This window comes from Austrofundulus limnaeus, unplaced genomic scaffold, assembly GCF_001266775.1.
Source record: "Austrofundulus limnaeus strain Quisiro unplaced genomic scaffold, Austrofundulus_limnaeus-1.0 Scaffold40, whole genome shotgun sequence".
NCBI classification, from domain to species: domain Eukaryota; kingdom Metazoa; phylum Chordata; class Actinopteri; order Cyprinodontiformes; family Rivulidae; genus Austrofundulus; species Austrofundulus limnaeus.
The window spans coordinates 486,903-503,955 of record NW_013952442.1 but is presented as its reverse complement, the minus strand read 5'-3'; the positions used below and the strand labels follow the sequence as shown (position 1 = coordinate 503,955).

At 40.8% G+C, this 17,053-nt stretch overlaps 2 protein-coding genes across 4 annotated transcripts in view; one reads left to right on the top strand and one right to left on the bottom strand.

Annotated features, from left to right (window-relative positions):
- Window positions 1-9,085, top strand: part of adamts13 (ADAM metallopeptidase with thrombospondin type 1 motif, 13) — a 14,375-nt gene extending 5,290 nt beyond the window's left edge. For all 3 annotated transcript variants that reach the window (XM_014007162.1, XM_014007161.1, XM_014007163.1), the window contains 23 exons: window positions 217-351; window positions 535-685; window positions 805-909; window positions 1,002-1,153; window positions 1,249-1,312; window positions 1,546-1,672; window positions 1,744-1,892; window positions 1,982-2,102; window positions 2,235-2,315; window positions 2,406-2,587; window positions 2,796-2,952; window positions 3,645-3,774; window positions 3,864-4,043; window positions 4,178-4,376; window positions 4,452-4,554; window positions 4,640-4,769; window positions 5,470-5,646; window positions 5,722-5,926; window positions 6,130-6,442; window positions 6,525-6,668; window positions 6,745-6,924; window positions 7,384-7,559; window positions 7,664-9,085. In XM_014007162.1, the coding sequence (XP_013862616.1) occupies window positions 217-351; window positions 535-685; window positions 805-909; window positions 1,002-1,153; window positions 1,249-1,312; window positions 1,546-1,672; window positions 1,744-1,892; window positions 1,982-2,102; window positions 2,235-2,315; window positions 2,406-2,587; window positions 2,796-2,952; window positions 3,645-3,774; window positions 3,864-4,043; window positions 4,178-4,376; window positions 4,452-4,554; window positions 4,640-4,769; window positions 5,470-5,646; window positions 5,722-5,926; window positions 6,130-6,442; window positions 6,525-6,668; window positions 6,745-6,924; window positions 7,384-7,559; window positions 7,664-7,819 (3,517 nt within the window). In that variant the 3' untranslated portion in view covers window positions 7,820-9,085. The remainder of the gene's footprint in view (window positions 1-216; window positions 352-534; window positions 686-804; window positions 910-1,001; window positions 1,154-1,248; window positions 1,313-1,545; window positions 1,673-1,743; window positions 1,893-1,981; window positions 2,103-2,234; window positions 2,316-2,405; window positions 2,588-2,795; window positions 2,953-3,644; window positions 3,775-3,863; window positions 4,044-4,177; window positions 4,377-4,451; window positions 4,555-4,639; window positions 4,770-5,469; window positions 5,647-5,721; window positions 5,927-6,129; window positions 6,443-6,524; window positions 6,669-6,744; window positions 6,925-7,383; window positions 7,560-7,663) is intronic.
- LOC106516688 (carnitine O-acetyltransferase) lies at window positions 8,999-15,861 on the bottom strand. Its single transcript, XM_014007164.1, has 14 exons — window positions 15,671-15,861; window positions 14,340-14,609; window positions 14,085-14,203; window positions 13,488-13,541; window positions 13,201-13,366; window positions 11,115-11,289; window positions 10,835-11,013; window positions 10,641-10,741; window positions 10,408-10,527; window positions 10,196-10,318; window positions 9,971-10,106; window positions 9,824-9,886; window positions 9,601-9,738; window positions 8,999-9,484 (listed from the first exon to the last, which is right to left on the bottom strand). The coding sequence occupies exons 1-14, from the start codon at window positions 15,698-15,700 to the stop codon at window positions 9,269-9,271; spliced, it is 1,890 nt and encodes a 629-aa protein (XP_013862618.1). The 5' UTR covers window positions 15,701-15,861; the 3' UTR covers window positions 8,999-9,268.
- Between the last annotated feature and the right edge of the window lie 1,192 nt (window positions 15,862-17,053).

Below are 17,053 nucleotides of genomic sequence, written 5' to 3'. Positions count from 1 at the left end.
TTCCCCATACTGATGTTCGGTTTGAACTGCAGGAGATTGTCTTGACCATGTCTACATGCCTAAATGCACTGAGTTGCCGCCATGTGATTGGCTGAATAGAAATTAAATGTTAACGAGCAGTTGGACAGGTGTACCTAATAAAGTGGCCAGTGAGTGTATATATATATCAATTGCATCTTTAAATAAGGCTGCTTATCTTGTTTTCTTGGTATCCAGTTTTGGAATCAACCACGATGGATTTGAGAACTCCTGCAGCAGGAGTGGCTTTATGATGGCCTCTGATGGAGGCTACAATAGTGTGGACCTGACCTGGTCCCCCTGCAGCAGGCAGCAGCTTCTTACGTTTTTCAGGTGGGTCAACCTGCCAAGATCCCACAGATCTGATCCTGGTAAATTTGTCTTCCATCCAGAAGTATAGCTGAATAACCTGTTGGTGGAACTGATTTCTTCATTTTTTATGTTAAATATAATGAAATATTAATAAAACATACTTTATTTGGGGGAGGGTAAATCCTATATTTTTGGTGTTTCCAGTGAAGGGAAAGCAGAGTGTGTTAAAGATTTGCCTACACTGAGTGGCTCCCTGCAGGATTGGAAACCTGGCCTGTATTATGGTGTTGATGACCAGTGTCGTATAGCTTTTGGCAGCACTGCGAGAGCCTGCTCCTTTACCAATCCTGACTTGGTACGTTATCTGGCAGCACCATGGCTCCATAACGCCAGGTGGTGTTTCACATCAGCCAACTCTTCAGGCAAATGTACTTGCTGGTTCATGTTTACTGTGTTAGTCTGGTTTTCCATCAGGCGGCTTGTCGTGTTCTATCCTGTCACGTTGAACCTGACGATGACAGTTCCTGCAAACGCCTCCTGGTTCCTCTGCTGGATGGGACAGAGTGCGCTCCTGATCAGGTGCTGCTTTCAGCGAGTAAATTTCCTTGGGTTAGGCTTAGATTTCACAGGGAAATAGTCCACCCAAACATCTTCCTCGTCCTGCCTTTTAGTGGTGTCTGAAGGGTCGCTGTGTGTCTCCACATGATTTTGGCTCCTCTGTTGTTGTCAACGGCTCCTGGTCCACGTGGTCCGAGTTCTCCTCCTGCTCGCGGACATGTGGCGGAGGGGTCACGCTCCGCACACGTCAATGCAACAACCCAAGGTAGTGGAACCTAAACAAGCACTGAGGCCTTCTTCACAATGCTGATTTTGTCCAAAAACATTTACAAAAAAAACCCATTTGATATGTCTTTTCAGACCTGCTTTTGGAGGGAAGGACTGTGAAGGTCCAGATATTGAGGCCGAACTTTGTCACCAGCAGGCAGGTTCTTACTGGTTCTGTTTACAGTTAGCCATCATACTGAGGCAATACAACCCACTTAATGGGCAAATAATTTGGAACAGAACACCCAGAAATGATTTAAAGCCAGAGCTTGAGGCAAAATTTGGCTCCATTTTAAATTCATTTTACAGCCCCAAACAACTGCATCATAATGAGCCCAATGTTTGTTTTGTTTTCAATCTGCCTTTTTTTTCCTTCCCTAATTGCTGTAGCCTTGTGAGTGCACCCAGCTGGACTTTATGGCAGAGCAGTGTTCCCAAACCAATCTCTACCCCCTCTACCTTCAATCAACCACCGCCTCTTTCTACAAATGGATCCCTGCTCTTGGTTTTGCAAAAGGTAAAATTAAAGAGAGAGGAGGAAAATAAAGAAAAATAAAGTCTATAAAACACTTTTTTTGTTATGACCAGGGGATGAGCAGTGCAGATATATGTGCCAGTCAGATGGAGAAAACTTCATAGTGAGCCGTGGCTCTCACTTTGTGGATGGGACTCGCTGTGAGTCAGAGAGTCCTCTTCCTTTTGGCGCAACAGCTGCTTGTCTGCAAGGCAGATGTCAGGTAAAAAAAATAAAACAAAATCCTAACGAAGAAAGTTCACCTCAACTCTTTTTAAGGCTGTTTATGCTGAGTCTTTTGTCTGTGATCAGCTGTTTGGCTGTGATGGAGTGCTGCACTCTGGGAAAGTGCAGGATGTTTGCGGGGTGTGTGACGGCGACGGGTCGACCTGCAGTTTAACATGCGGCTCCTACAGTGGTGGTCAGGCCAAAGGTGACACAGAATTTGATAACTCACTGCTGCTCTAGGTCAAAGAGGCAGCAAATTGAATGCAGTTGGACTGCAGACTGTTAGTAAAGGAAATATATATATATATATATATATATCTTCTCTTTTCAAAACCAGAGTACAGCACTTTCCTCACACTGCCAGTGAATGCAACACAGGTCCACATCGTCAACATGGCTCCTCTCTTCACTCATTTGGGTAACTGACATCACTACATTAAGAGATTTACATTCCTAAAACACTGCCTTAAACAAATGTGTAAAAGCAAAGTCTGTTTTGTGTTTGCAGCTGTGATGGTTGGGGGTCAGTACATCGTGTCAGGAACAGGCAGCATGGCTTTGAATGTCACCCATCCCTCCCCGCTGGATGAAAACCATCTGGAGTACCGCCTCCACCTGACCCCCGACCTTTTACCTGAGATGGAAGAGGTGATGGCGCATGGACCTCTGAAAAAGGAGATAAATATACAGGTCAGGAGAGGAAAACACAATCAGAACTGAAGTCACAGGATGTGGTTTTTCCTTCCATCCACTTTCATTACCTGCTTTTCCACGCAGGGTCACTAAGGGAGCTGATGCTTATAAAACAATGTACATTAAAGAAAACAGTTCACCAAAAATAGAACGCAAATCTCTTATTTTCAACATTTAGTCATTGCAATATTTTCGCCAATTGCAGATCTATCGCAAATATGGAAAGGAGTACGGTGAAAAAACAAATCCAAACATCAGCTACTGGTTTTATGTACCTGCCAGAAACAGGAGCTCGGTAGATGTTATACCTGACGGCAAATGGGCTGTTTTCACAACGCCATGCTCCGTCTCTTGTGGATCAGGTAAATAATGAATGCATAACGAACTCTAAAAGGAAGACTATTCAAAAGTAAAGCAACTTTATGTTTTGGGATGTAAGGAAAGCGCTAATTATAATTACACAAAAAACTCCTTAATTCCCTTTGACTTTCATTTTAGTTTGAAATATTTTGTCTATGTTATTTAATGATTTTTTCCAACATGTTCCTTAAACAGATTTTTTTCTGATTTTTCTTACATTTAAAGCCATTTTACATTGTTTCAGTTAAATAAAAAAAAGCTGAAGACTACAGCACATGAAGCTTAAAAATGTCAACATACTTTTATTAATGATGCACTTACAAAAGTGTGGTTTGCCATTTGGAGCCCTAAGATATAAGGTTTGTATGTTTTAATAGAGAAAAGGATGAAATACCTTGGGTTCATTCATACAAAAAAAAAATAGAATTAAAACAATGTCACTTTTTTGTTATTGTTGTTTAAATAAGATTTTTTCCATACTGTCTAAATCTTTTATTTGGAATGTTATAATACTGTGTGATCAATTGCAAGTGTCATTAGAAACTCACAGTGAGTTTACTTTCTTATTTTTTCCCTCTTATTTTGTAAATTCATATAGAGCTTACAAGTGTGCCGTTTTTGTCTTGAAGATGTCTCCTTCCTTTTATTTATTTATTTATTTATTTATTTATTTATTTATTTATTGTCATTATAGGTGTACAGAAGCACGTGTTTGTCTGTGTAGACAAAAATACCAACAGCCATTTGCAGGAGCATCACTGTAAAGCCCCTCGTCCAACTGCACCCCTCCACACAACGTGTCAGCTTACAGCCTGTCCCCCCAGGTTACTTTCAGCTCTGGTTTTTTTTTTTCCGTTCCCCACAGTCACACTCAGCAGAAATGAATATGCATAAATAATTTACTGTGTTGCAGGTGGGATGCAGGAAATTTCGGAGCTTGTAGCACCTCCTGCGGAGGGGGAGTTCGGGTGCGTCCTGTACGATGTGTTCAAAAACACAGATCAGATTTGGTAACGGTTCCAGAGTCTGAATGTTCCTCTGATACTGCGCCACACTCTGCTGAACAGTGTAACCTGCACCACTGTCCTGCCAGGTGTGTCCTACAGTATTAAATGTGCTCATTAGATGGCCTGAAATTACGTGCATTTCATCCAGGGGATTTGTGGTGTTATATTCTGCAGCCTCAAAGTGAGTCTTAAGCAGAAAGCCACTTTTGTTTGCTCGCAGATGGCGCGTGTCAGAGCCAGGGAACTGTTCTGCGGTGTGTGGGCCAGGAGAGGCGAAACGCGATGTGTCGTGTGTTCGGCAGGAAGATGGTCAGGACAATGAAGTGGATCAAAGCTTGTGTTCGAAGTGGATCAAACCAGATGATTTTGTGCCATGTGTGGTAGACGTCTGCCCAGTTGGGTGGGAATCTAAGGGGGAGGTAAAGCGCAAAAATAAATATACGATACAGTAATTTCTAAACGTTAGTCCTGTCTAACTACACTCTTTTAATTAGGGCCTGCCTGTCTTGAAGCCCGGTTTGTTACCACGCTCCAGTCAGCCTCATGTGTACGTGTGGAGTCCTGTTGTCAGCCAGTGTTCAAAGACTTGTGGCAACGGTAAGTTTCACAACATCCTCATCCCCACTTCAGAAAGAACACCTTTGTTTTAAATTTAGTAACTCAAAATGCTCATGCATGGAAGGAACCCTGCAGGTGTGGTTTTCCTGTGTGGATCATGAGAGCAGACTTGGGGTTCCTGACTTTAACTGTGACGCTTCTACCAAACCTGATCTTCAGACGGAGATCTGTGGCACTTCTTCATGCCCTGCAATGTAAGAAAAGAAGAATGAGATGCATTTTCCTATTTTGTTTCTAGAGAGTGGTTCTAAACCTGGAGAGTGCCATAACCTTGTCTGCTCAGTGACTGTGAAATTATCAATTTATTTTTTGTATATATGAGTCCACCAAACAAGTTCATTTGAACTCTGTATAACTCAATTATTCTTCTCTCACCCACTCCCAAATAAAAGTTTGTAACTACTGACTAGGCCTGTCACAAGAACAATTTTTGCTGGGCAATAAATCCTCAGAAATTCTTACAATAAACAGTGATATTAAGACCATTTTAAACTAATATAATTATACCCGAAGCTTATGGAACTATGTAAAAACTGTTCACAAGAATTCACTCCTCTCTGAGCTGAGCAAAAAAGAGGGAGACATAAAGAAAACAAACAAGCAGGCAAATTAAAAATATCGACTTCATTTTTAATTTATCCTGCAATTAATTGATTTATTGTTTATTGCGACAGGCCCACTGTTGACTCTTTCGTTAAAGGTTGAATGGGTTTTTGGGAAGGGTTGGGGGATGACGGGGCATGGCTTGGCTTGGGAGTAAAAAAAAGTGGGGCTTTGGGGAAAATAGGCGGTGAACCACTGATATAGATAACCTATCTGCCTAAAGAGAAAGGCATGTTGATCAGAATCTAGCTTTGCAACTTGCACTTGTATGATATGTTTCATAACAACCAGATGGCGCTCTAAGCAAGGAATCTGCAGCGTGTCATGTGGAGGAGGGGTGGCAAACCTGGTGCAGTACTGTGCCAGAGAGGTAGAGGGAGAGGAGGTAGTGGTGGATGACTCCAACTGCAGCAACTTTCCCAAACCCGCCGCCGTGGTTTCCTGCAATACTCACAACTGCCCTGCAAGGTAAATCTCCCACAAGCACACACACACCTGAGATCAAAGGAAGGACACGTCTCACCACCTGTGTCACCTGCCCAGATGGAAGGTTGTCAAGATATCACCCTGCTCTGTCTCCTGTGACCTGGGCATAGCTGAGAGGAATGTGTCCTGTGTCCAGTTTATCCACGGCAGGGAGAGCGTGGTGTCGGAGGATCGCTGCCGTGTGGTTGTCAAACCAGCCACCGCCGTACCCTGCCTGGTGAAAGTCTGCACCTACAGGTGGGAGGTGAAGCCGTGGAGCCAGGTACATTCAACAGGATTTGGAAATTAAGATCTGTTTGAATAAAAGCAAAAAACACCATCCGGGGTAAAATAAACCAGGTTCAACCTTCTCAAGGACATACTGGTCTATTCAAATATTAATAGTGTCAACAGTATGACCCATGTTCCTTAGCACGATTCTGTTTACGCTCCGACCTGCACTCACCTCTCACGTTGTGTGTTCAGTGTTCAGTACCCTGTGGATATGGTATCCAGTCAAGAACCGTCTCCTGCATGGGCCCCTCCAAGCCAGAGCCCCTCAGCCCCCTGTTTTGTATACACATGCCTAAACCAATCACCATTCAGGGCTGCTACAGAGACAGCTGCAGAGATGTGACCACTGACAGCACCGCTGCAAAAACAAACCTCACAGAGACCCCGCTCCCACCTCCAACTCTGGGCCATAAAGATGCACCACATACGGGCGGCACTCTTCCAAGCCCAACAGTGGTCGTAGCCACTCAAACGAGCACCGCTCCTACCCCGACCCCTAAACCCAGTCAGTCCACGTAATGACTGTTTGATAACTCATTAGCTGAAGATATAACATCGATCTAATCCCAGTTAATCTGCTTTTCCAGGTGTTTGCGGACAGCTCCTTCTGGAAGAATCAGGCACCGTAGATTTGAAAGACGTAAAGAGCCGATGCACCATATCCATTGGTCGACCGCTCGATGAGGTCATCCACATTAAAGTCCTATCCAGCTCCTTGAGCTGCAGAAAAAGTATGCCACCATCGAAACATCTCCCAAGAACTTGGCAGCTAAACAGACATTTCTAACTGTGCATGTGTCATTGCAGAGGAGTATGTGGCGTTCTTCGATCGTCTTGCTTTCCTGAGGAAATGTGCACAGCTATCGGGTAGCGAGCTCACCACCAGAACCAATGTTGTGCTTGTGCGACAGAATCTGTTCACTCCTGGGAGAGGGGTTGTGTTTACCTACAGTTCACAGAAGAACGTGAAGAGGAGCCACCATCAGGGTACGACAGCTTGGTTGGGCTTTCTAACCAACTTTACAATGTGAGGTTTAAAGTGACGGCACATTGGAATCCAAAAGTGAAAGAAGTCGATGGAACTGTCACAGCAAACAGAAAATCACCGCAAATAGTGCAAACAAGTTAAAAAAATATTTCACAGCTAGACAGACACAGTTCTAATTTTTTATATATATTGGCCTTGACTTAAACTTGCAGATGCACTGTGCTGTATACGTTGTTTTCCTCCCCCACACCACCACCCTGCTGGTGAGAAGCAGCTTAATCCCAGGCATTAACACAGCAAAGTGTATTACAGCCTGAAGATTACCCCAGCACAAAATCTGCTGCTGAGAAAGTCCTGCATTTTCCATTTCCCACATATGTGACTGCATTCGACTTGACTCTACAAGTGATATTTTGCCAAGCGGTGATATAACATTCCTAACATTTTGCCCCCGACAGATTGCGACATTCAGCTATTTTCCCCCAGCGGCGTTTTTGAGAATCCGTTAACATCGAACGCTAACCACACCTGCCGAGTGCTCATCACCGCCCCTCCCTCGGTGAAGATCAGAATCCAAGCTCTGCACATAGGATTAGTATTCAACGCAACCAACTCACAGTCTACATACATCATGGTGCGTGCAAGCTTTGCAACACATTTCAGTGCACTGCCGTCGGGGGTGGGGAGGTGTTTGTACATGGAATAACTGTTGCATTATTTCCATTTTTCCTTGTTCAGATTCAGGATATGGATGTCTTAAAGACCACTGTGTTTAACGGCCAGCAGCTGTTCTTGTGGCACTCCTCTGGAAACATGGCTGGGGTGGAATTTCACGGCGACTACCTGCACACCAAAGGCACCTTCAGAGCTGAATATTCTTTTATGCCTCTTTGATTCTGCACATAAACTATGAGTCAGCTGTTTGTACCAGAGTGTATTGTTTCTTTAATTTTACAATGCTTAAAATGTACTTTTATTATATTCTGTAAAAAAAAAAGATAATCTGTTCAATAATTTAAAACCCTACACCATGGGTTTGATGTTTTCTCCTGAAATAAATTACATACATAAACCAAGGCACTCAAAATATGTTTGTCAAGAATAGGGTGCTTGAAAAACTGCTTAAAGTCACAGTTCTAATCTTTTGAAATGAGGTTCTGTGGAAAGGTTTGAACAAACAGTTTGAGTGACTTCCCTTTGGAGAAATACAGTTTAATTCTGGCCAGAATTACAAGCTAAAGGCTAACCTGGGTGGGACCAAAACCAAAACAACTTCAGTTTCAAAGGTTTCTTTTAAGTGTGCCCTACTTCGTAAGCTTGTGTGTAAATATCAATTTTGCTGACATGGTTATTTGAAAGCACAAACGGTGGTAGTAGCAGCTAGCTGTTGCAGTTCAAATGTGACCTGATGCAGCAGAAATAAATATGTTTGATGGAATATGCATGTAAAGCAAAACTAAGTGAGGTGTAAAGGTTTTTAAAATAGAATTATATAAACCACTATGAATTGTCTGAAATTGGATTTGCAGACTTTACCAGCAGCATTTTGGATTTAGCCCTGCTCTAACTAGCCAGTCAGATTTAAAGTGCCTGTGATGTAAAAATTTTCATGATTAAAAAAATTGTGTTTTTGGATAGATAACATTAACAACATACAAAAAAAAAAACATAAACTTACACTGCTGAGACAAACAGTTGTCGAGATATTAGCATGTGCCGTAACAGGAAGTGATGACAAAGGGGGAAGTCTGCATGTAAGCAGAACATTGCTTTCGTAGCTTACAACACATAATAAAGAAGAGCCAGATGTTTTTTTAGATTAGTTTAAGACACTCAAAGAGAACTGATAAAAGGGACAGAATTCAAACATTGCCCCGATAAAAACCAGTGAGTTCCGCTTTGACATCACTTCCTGTTACACTTTAGCTGTACTAAGTTCATCAATAAAATTGCCATTTAAGTGATAAACTGTGTAAAATCATTTTTCCACTTTTTGTAATTGTACAAAATGCATGTCGTAAGCACTTTAAACTCAAGTTAATCATTGGTGATAACCTTTCCACAGAAACCCACTTAAAAATTTTGAACTTTTATTTTACGTATATATTTGAAAAAGCTATTTGCACTTTTACAATCATTTTAAATATTCCATTTTCATCATAGATATTTTCTCATCTTCACAGCCATACATTGTATACTTTTCCCACCAACCCTGCGGTAACAGGCTTTCTCCTACAACACTGTGCATCTTTGCCAGAGTGGCGTTCTGCCAAGCGCTCTGGCAACAACTTGATTCAGTTTCAGCTTTCATACAAGCTGGCCACGCTAGGCTCATGTGTGGGATCACTGTCTGGCCACGGCTGCGTCTTCCAGGAGAGCTCTCATGTCCAACAATGCGTTCTCTACAGCCTGAGCGAAGTTGGCAGCGTTCGTCTCCTCACAGCTGTTGAAGGCTGTGATGGCCATGTTGATATGCTCATCCATGGGATTGTAACACACTCCGTAGCCATCTGGCACCACTGGGCCAAAACACATCACGCAGTCTGTCTTGGAGCCAACCTGGAGATTTTGCAGGAAAGCAAATGCGCATATAAATAAATAAGACTGTAAACAATCATTTGCTTAATGCTAATAGGCGGTTGTTGTTGTTGTTTTTTCTTTAGAGACAAATCTACCTGGCTGGTGGAGAGATTAAAATGATGAGCTACTGCAAAAGAAGTATCCATGAATATCCCAGGCATGGAGGTCAGGTCTTCAATACTCTGCATCTTCAGCCCGAGAAGGTGTCTATCTATGCCCTGCCCATGGATGGCCTAACAAAATGTTAAAGGTAACAGTACCAGATGGTTTAAGTTTGTTCTCGTAAAAAAGGAAACAAACAAAAACTCCAGTTCTTACATTGTATGTGTTCTCCTTATGTGTCTGAACAGCTTTCTGCAGCAGTGCCAGCGTCTCCGATTTCTGTTGGGAACATTTACTGCTCAGGATATAAACTTGCATTTAACAGCATTTGTTCATTATGCAGCCTGTGACGTTCACCAGTACCTGCTTCGTTGGGTCCTGCATCGCTTGGACAAACCTAAGAGAGTCAGCAGTAGTCGGACGAATTGCATCCGTTCTTCCGTATTTAAACATTCTCAGTGATGCGCTCTCATAGGCAGAGCAGCAAGTATTATACATCCTAAAATGCAAAAAAACAACATTGAATATTTGTATTATACTTTATGTCTCAGATTTGTTTCTTCCTGTGATGATGGGGGTGGGTAGTACCTGAAGTAGGCAAGCTGAAGAGCCATTTGCACAAAGGCATCTGGACTCAGCTTATGTTGCTTTGGCAAGTTTTTCCCAAAATGAGAAAACATGAGCACCTTCACATCCAAGTCCTGCATCATTCTATCAAAACCACAACAAAAACGAGAACGTTCAAACCAAATGTAGCATCAAAGACAGGAAACGAACATAAAGCTAAGCGCTGTACTTGCATGTTCATATTTTGTTTGGCTTTTTCGATATCTCTCTTGATCTCAGAGGTGATGTTGAATCGCAATTTCCTCGGCATGGCCAAGGGAACCATAGGAGAGCGGACTATTTCAGTACTCCTCCTGATATAAATATAAATAAATAAAAACACAAGCCGATGATTCAGCACAAGTTCATCCAAAAACAGGACAAGCAGATAAAAGAAGCATCTATCTAAATACTGAGGATAACTTACATGTACTTAACTACGTAATCGATGAGAAAGACAATGGGTGGACCCTCGGCAGGTGCATGTTCATACACCAGTCCACATGTACCGTCTTCACCAACAATGAACTGAGGACGATTTGCAAGTACATACAGATTCTCAACTGGTGCCAGAGTCCTTGCCTGGTATTTTAGATGTTAAGGCATTTCTCTCAAACTGACCTGTAAGGTTTTATCAAACCATCGGTTGCCGCTGTTCCACCGCGCTCCTCCCCCATGTAGAACCTGGGCAGCCCCGCGGCTCAGATATATCTCATCTGACACCTGAAGCATCGGAGCATCCAAACAAACTGTAAATATACTCTTCTGGATGGCACGGACCGACTCCTTGTTTGTCTTATCTGGGGGAACACAAATACGGTTAGGTTTGAATGTCGTCTCTCAAATATGCTGTAAAAGAAAAAAGAAAAAAAATATATGTTATTCCCTATCCTTTACTCACCTTTGATCAGATTGTTGTAGGCTTTTCCCCAGGTGTTGCGGTGCTGTGATGTAAGGATGCCAATTGGTTCTTTATTGGTTTGCAAAGAAGAGTTCCAGATCTTCTCTAACTGCATGTGAAGCTGATCTACTGTCAGCGGGGTGCTATCACTGTTGTAGACGTCCAAGACAAAGAACTGAGAGGGACAGAGCAAGTCCATTAAACCACAGATCTAATGTTACTTTAGCCAATGTACAACTGACAACAAAATTATTTAAAACCAACCACTATTAAAAGGAGACATATCATGCTTTTAAATCATTGTTTTTCACATTTATATCGTTCAGTTGGGTTCTGTATAAAGAGGAACTGCAATGCATTGGTCTGAATTGTAGCTCCACACCTGTTTTTTCTGAGGTGTGTCTCAAAGCAGCTTGTTTTAACGCGGCATCTTTAAATGCTAACGAGGTGCTTCGCATCCCACTCCCTTTACAGCTTCCAGAGTGGTCCATTGTACCTTGAAGGGTTTATGATAATATAGTGATGCAAAAATGTTTTATTTACAAATTAATTAAAAAGTGTCAACAAGGGACGACTTGTCCATCCAGCCTTATATGTTGGAGCCAGAGTCTGACCCAGAACCAGAGGAGAATGAAGACAACCAAATTGTAGATGGTAAGTCCAGACCTTATTTAGAAGTTCTGTTCCTTTTTTTTTTCATATTTTATGACTACTTTTAAATTCAAACAGATTAATATGCAAATTAATTTCTGAAAAAATTCCTAAGGAATCAAAATTGGTGTTTCATGACACACAGTTGCATCCTGACCCAAACTGTAGGAACCGTAGTCTAGTCCAGGGGTCACCAACATGGTGCCCACGGGCGAGCCTTTCTGAGTCGCCTGCAGGACACATTCTAAAAATAGCACTGATCGACTGACCGTCATAGAAGCAGCGCACTAAACGTTAAACAATGGAACCGAAAATCACCCGTGTGCTCTTTGAAACTTTTATTAACAAAACGCTTTTTAACGAATGTCAACAAGAGCTGCTGTTACAGTCACATCTCCCGTTATACCCCCGTTAAACACAACAAACTCTCAACAAGCTCTCTCCTGCGTCTCCCTCTCTGTCCTGCGGACTGCAGCTGCACACAGGCACACACTGAACTCCAACCCCCAACCCTTCGGAAAATTAACACTTAAGAGCACAGATATTCCATTTGTTTACCTCTGAAAAGAGCATTAAAACAAATTATTTTCACAATGATGGGGAGAATTTTTTTTCTGTACTTGTTTTTTTACATTACGTAAGAGATATTTTCTATATACAAGAGTTAGTAGGAATGATGAGCACAGAGGACATGAGTTAATAGTTTTACTGGTAGAAGTTTATTTTAAAAAATTAAAGAAGTTACCTTTTTCTTGAAGAAATAGACCACCTGTTTTTTTTAAACAGGTTCATTTTAAATAAATGTTACAAATGTGTTCATTCCTACAAGCTGTCAAATATTTTTATAATTTTATTTTTAACATTTACAAAATACACAAAATTATAAATGTTATTAAATGAGATTAAATAAAAATGTTTTATGTTTAAATTTGTGTTTTCTGCTATAAAAAATCAATCCCTTCTGTCCTCCTTGTTCCTAATCAGGGTCAGGGTGGGAGCTGGAGCCTCTCTCAGGTCTCAGACCATCACAGGAAACACAAACAACTATCCACACTCCGGTCACATTGAAGAGCTCAAAAAGGGTTTCAAAATGGGAACTCTGGAATCAGATCCCCCTGCTGCTGCACAGTGTTTAAATTACTTATTATTATTAATAATAATTTATCATATCTACCACAGTAAATTATGATTACCATGACGAGTCTTTAACATTGAGATTTAATCAAGGAGTCAAACGTATAAACATCTATAAATTTAATATAAATAATACTATAATTAAAGGGGAACCGTGCAAATTTATGTTTGTATCAAGTAGCCCTTCGTGTTACACGGTACCCCTGAAGTAGCTCCTAGTCCCGAAAAGTGTGGTGACCCCTGGTCTAGTCGATACACTGAAAATGCTGAAAGGGGAGCACTTCACTGCCCTGTAGCGTACCTGAAAGTTGTGGACCACAGTGATGTGAGTCGGGGGTGCATTCCCTTTGTTGTAATGTACAACAGTGTCTCTCTTCGGTCCGGGAATACGACAGGACGACAGAATCTGGTAATACTGGTCCATGCACAGCGGTTTCCCACTCAAATACTCCACAGGTAGAGTTTCACTGTGATGCAGAGGCATAACCAATCATTATTCAGCAGTTTTGAAAATCCAACCTCGTCACAACAATAATGACTTTTCTAATGCAGCAGCAGAATGTTTGAGCATATTTCAGGCAAACTTACGAGTCAATCATTTTTTTGAAGTCCAAAACTCCTGCAATCAGTTTGGCAGCAAACCTGCAGAACAGAAACTTTGATGTTACAGAAAAACTGCTGTTATTTTTTTTTTATAGAAGTGGACCACAGACATGATAAATTCCGATATCAGAAATCCAAAACTGAAAGGAGTCACTCACAACTTCATTTTATTCTAAATTACCAAATAATGCAAATGTACCCTAAAAGGTAAAGTACTGGCTTTAATACGAATTAGAATATTTGTAATTAAACAATCGTGGTTAGAAGTTTAAACTGTTAGAAATATATTGGCCACTATGTTTGCTGAGTTTCCCATTTGTCACAGTAGTTAAAAACAGCTGAGCAATGGTATGAGCAGCTAAACGGCTTTAAATAGCCAGCATGTGGGGAGAAGACTTGGCAAGAGTCAGCTTCAATCTCCAGGAGCCTGTTTATATTGTTCTTTCAACACAAATTACTTTAGGGGACCAACTTCATGACTCCACACTTAATTTTATTTGCATATGTTGGCAGTATTTGCATTCTGTGTATTAGGGTTGCACAGATGTGACTGGTTTTTACAGTATTTTCTCGATTTCTTACCTCATCTGTCCTTGGCGATCGTGAAAGTGCATTCGAGGCAACACAACTCCAGGGCTGGTGTAGACCGCAACTGGCATCCTGCAGTCTAGATACGCAGATTGCAGCCACCATTCTGTCAGCTGCACAGTCGTAGAGTTAGAAAACATTATGCGATTTATTAGAAAAAACAGAGATCTAATGCAATAAAAAGATCCAGATCACATCCATGTCATCTTGTCCAATTAGATTAAAAAAAACTTTAATCAAGACATTTACCCAGTTATCTGTTTTCCGTGCCCGTCTCTCCAGTCCTTTCTGGAGCCGGTCTCCCACTCCACCATTGAGGAACTCCTGAACCAGTTTCTTGGTGTGTTCAAGTTCTTCCTTGCTGACGATGGGCTCCAGAGCAGCCAGGTAGCGCTCACATGTTTGTCTCAAGGGTGGGACGGGTAACTTGGGCAGACCCTCCTGATGTGCAAAGGATCTCTCTGGGATCTGTGTGACCGGTCTGAGCAGACGGCATGGCTTTGTAATGCCTGGCCGCAGCTAAAACACACAAGAATAATTAACCTACATTTTTTTGATTACTGAGGGAGTGATCATATTTAAACTATGGTCAATGTTTGTATCTGATGTGCATGAGCAAAATGTACCAATGCAAATTATAAACAAGGTTAGGTGTCAACAGGTTTGTGCATGAGTTTCATCAAGGCTCAGAACACTAAATGCCTCAGAGCAAATAATTGGAAACAAAAAACGTGACTCAAAGTTGTGAACATCATTTTTAATTATTTAAAGTGTCATATACTTCATATGTCTGGTCTGTGAAAAGTGACACCGAGGCAACTCAATGAAGTGGTCGTGTTTGTTTGCAGCTTCTGGCTTAGCTTGTGAAAAGCCTATAAATAGATTATTGACAGTGAGGAACCTCAGGGGTGGTTGCTAAAACAAACATACAGGAAAGCCCAAAATCCACATACTCTGTCGTGTACATGTGGATTTTAATACGAAATTACTCCTTAATTTAATCATTTCAAAATGTGGCAACATGAAAATAAATATAGAATTGTCAATTTTTGATTTATTATTGTTGTAACTTAAGAATATTAACAGAATGCATGCAGGATCAATTAAACCTCAAAGATATTTAATTTCGGTCATATCCATGAAAACACAATATTAAACTTCCGGGGGGATTTTCAAAATAAAACTATTATGAACGTGTTTCGGGGTTTTATTGTCTTATATCGTTAATTGTTAATAAAAAAAATAAAAATTTGAGTAAAATTAATGAATGACACTTCATTAAATTAGAGAAGTTGCAACACTGTCATTCTCTGTGTCCTACTTAGCAACATGCGCATAAGCTATAAGGATTAAGCTAGTATTTACACAAAATGTCAATTTAACCAATTGCAAGAAATAATGCTCCCACAGCAGAAGACACATTTTACAGCCCGTAAAAACGAAACGTGAACTTTGTTTAGGCCCAGTCTGACACACTGTTGTTTTCCTGCGGCGTCCCCACCCCCCTCTTCACTGTTTGATTCCGTACGCACTAAAAACCTGCACACCATTTTAACGCAAGAAAGAAAAAATAAACTCACCAAGGCTCTGACAACACTCCTCAACAACATGTTGTCAGAAAGACGCGCTGAGGGCTTTGACTGTCCCGGGAAAATAGACGAAAAAGCCTGGGGCTGTCATATCTCAAGGACAGGACAGGCTCTGTCTATTCTCAGCTGTCCGGCCCCCCTCGTTCCAACAGAGGGCATCAATGCGTCAACACATCCGCCATGTTGGAACGGGACACATCGGACCTATACAATTATTAAAGCACAGAAGGATCTCTGCATTTACAAGATTTTCAAGTAGTATGACGTAAATATTTAATTTAAGTAAAAGTTCATTTTATTTCAAATTATTTATATGTAGCCTATCAGTGAACTGTGAAAAGTCACATGTTTTAAACTGCAATAATATTGCAAAACAAAATATAGACCTAGCTATTTTGTATGATCTTTTACATGATTAGATTTTTTTATAAATACTACCTGATCATTTAAATTTGTACAAAACATAAATGTTGTACCTGAAGTAAGAAAAATATAAAAACGTGTAAACAAATAAAACAGTCATTAATATTTCATTTGCTTTAAAAAGCAATATAAGGTGTATTATTTAGTACAATAGCTATAATTTAGAATATATCATCGCACAGCACAATAAAACATTGAACAATGAAGAAGCCTAATAAAAATAGCAATTATCTAAAAGCTCAGATCACCAATAATAAACCAAATTTAAATATGACATAAATGAAAAAAAAAACATACTGGTGTACATCCAGTTAAGCTGAAAACAAATCTGTCAAACTCTATTAAACACCACCTCATTGAGGTGTTTTAAATGATAACCTGAATGAGTCAGAACCTGCCCCCTGTTGTTCAGATGAGAGTATTGCTGATGGAGGCTGTTGTCACCCTCCACCACCCTTCATATGGACATGTTTCAAAGCATGGACATGCCCCACACAAGATGAGGTGGAGTTAGGATGTTAGACATCTTGAGATGAGTTAAAAGTTTGCTTAGATGGGAAAAAAATAAATAAATAAAATAATAATAATGAATAAACATTAACCAGTGATCGCACACTGATCATTTCTGAGGACCAAAGATCACCAGACAGTGGAGACAGAGAATCCAGTGAGTGTCACAGCAGAAATGAACCCCACGGCCACCACCCCACGCAGAGAAGAAGATAAGTTTGTGAATGACTTAAAACAAAACCTATTCAACTTCAATTGCAAGTGGGACGTATGTAATAATTATTGGGGGAAAAAACGCACCTCCTCATTTTTGAGATTCTTCTAAAACTGACAGATTAAAGGGGACATTTGATGGTGTTGTCATTTTCACAACACCATCAAATGTCTGCAGTCACAACAACAATTTTATTTAAAACCAGGTGGTTTTGTCAAAGTTAACAA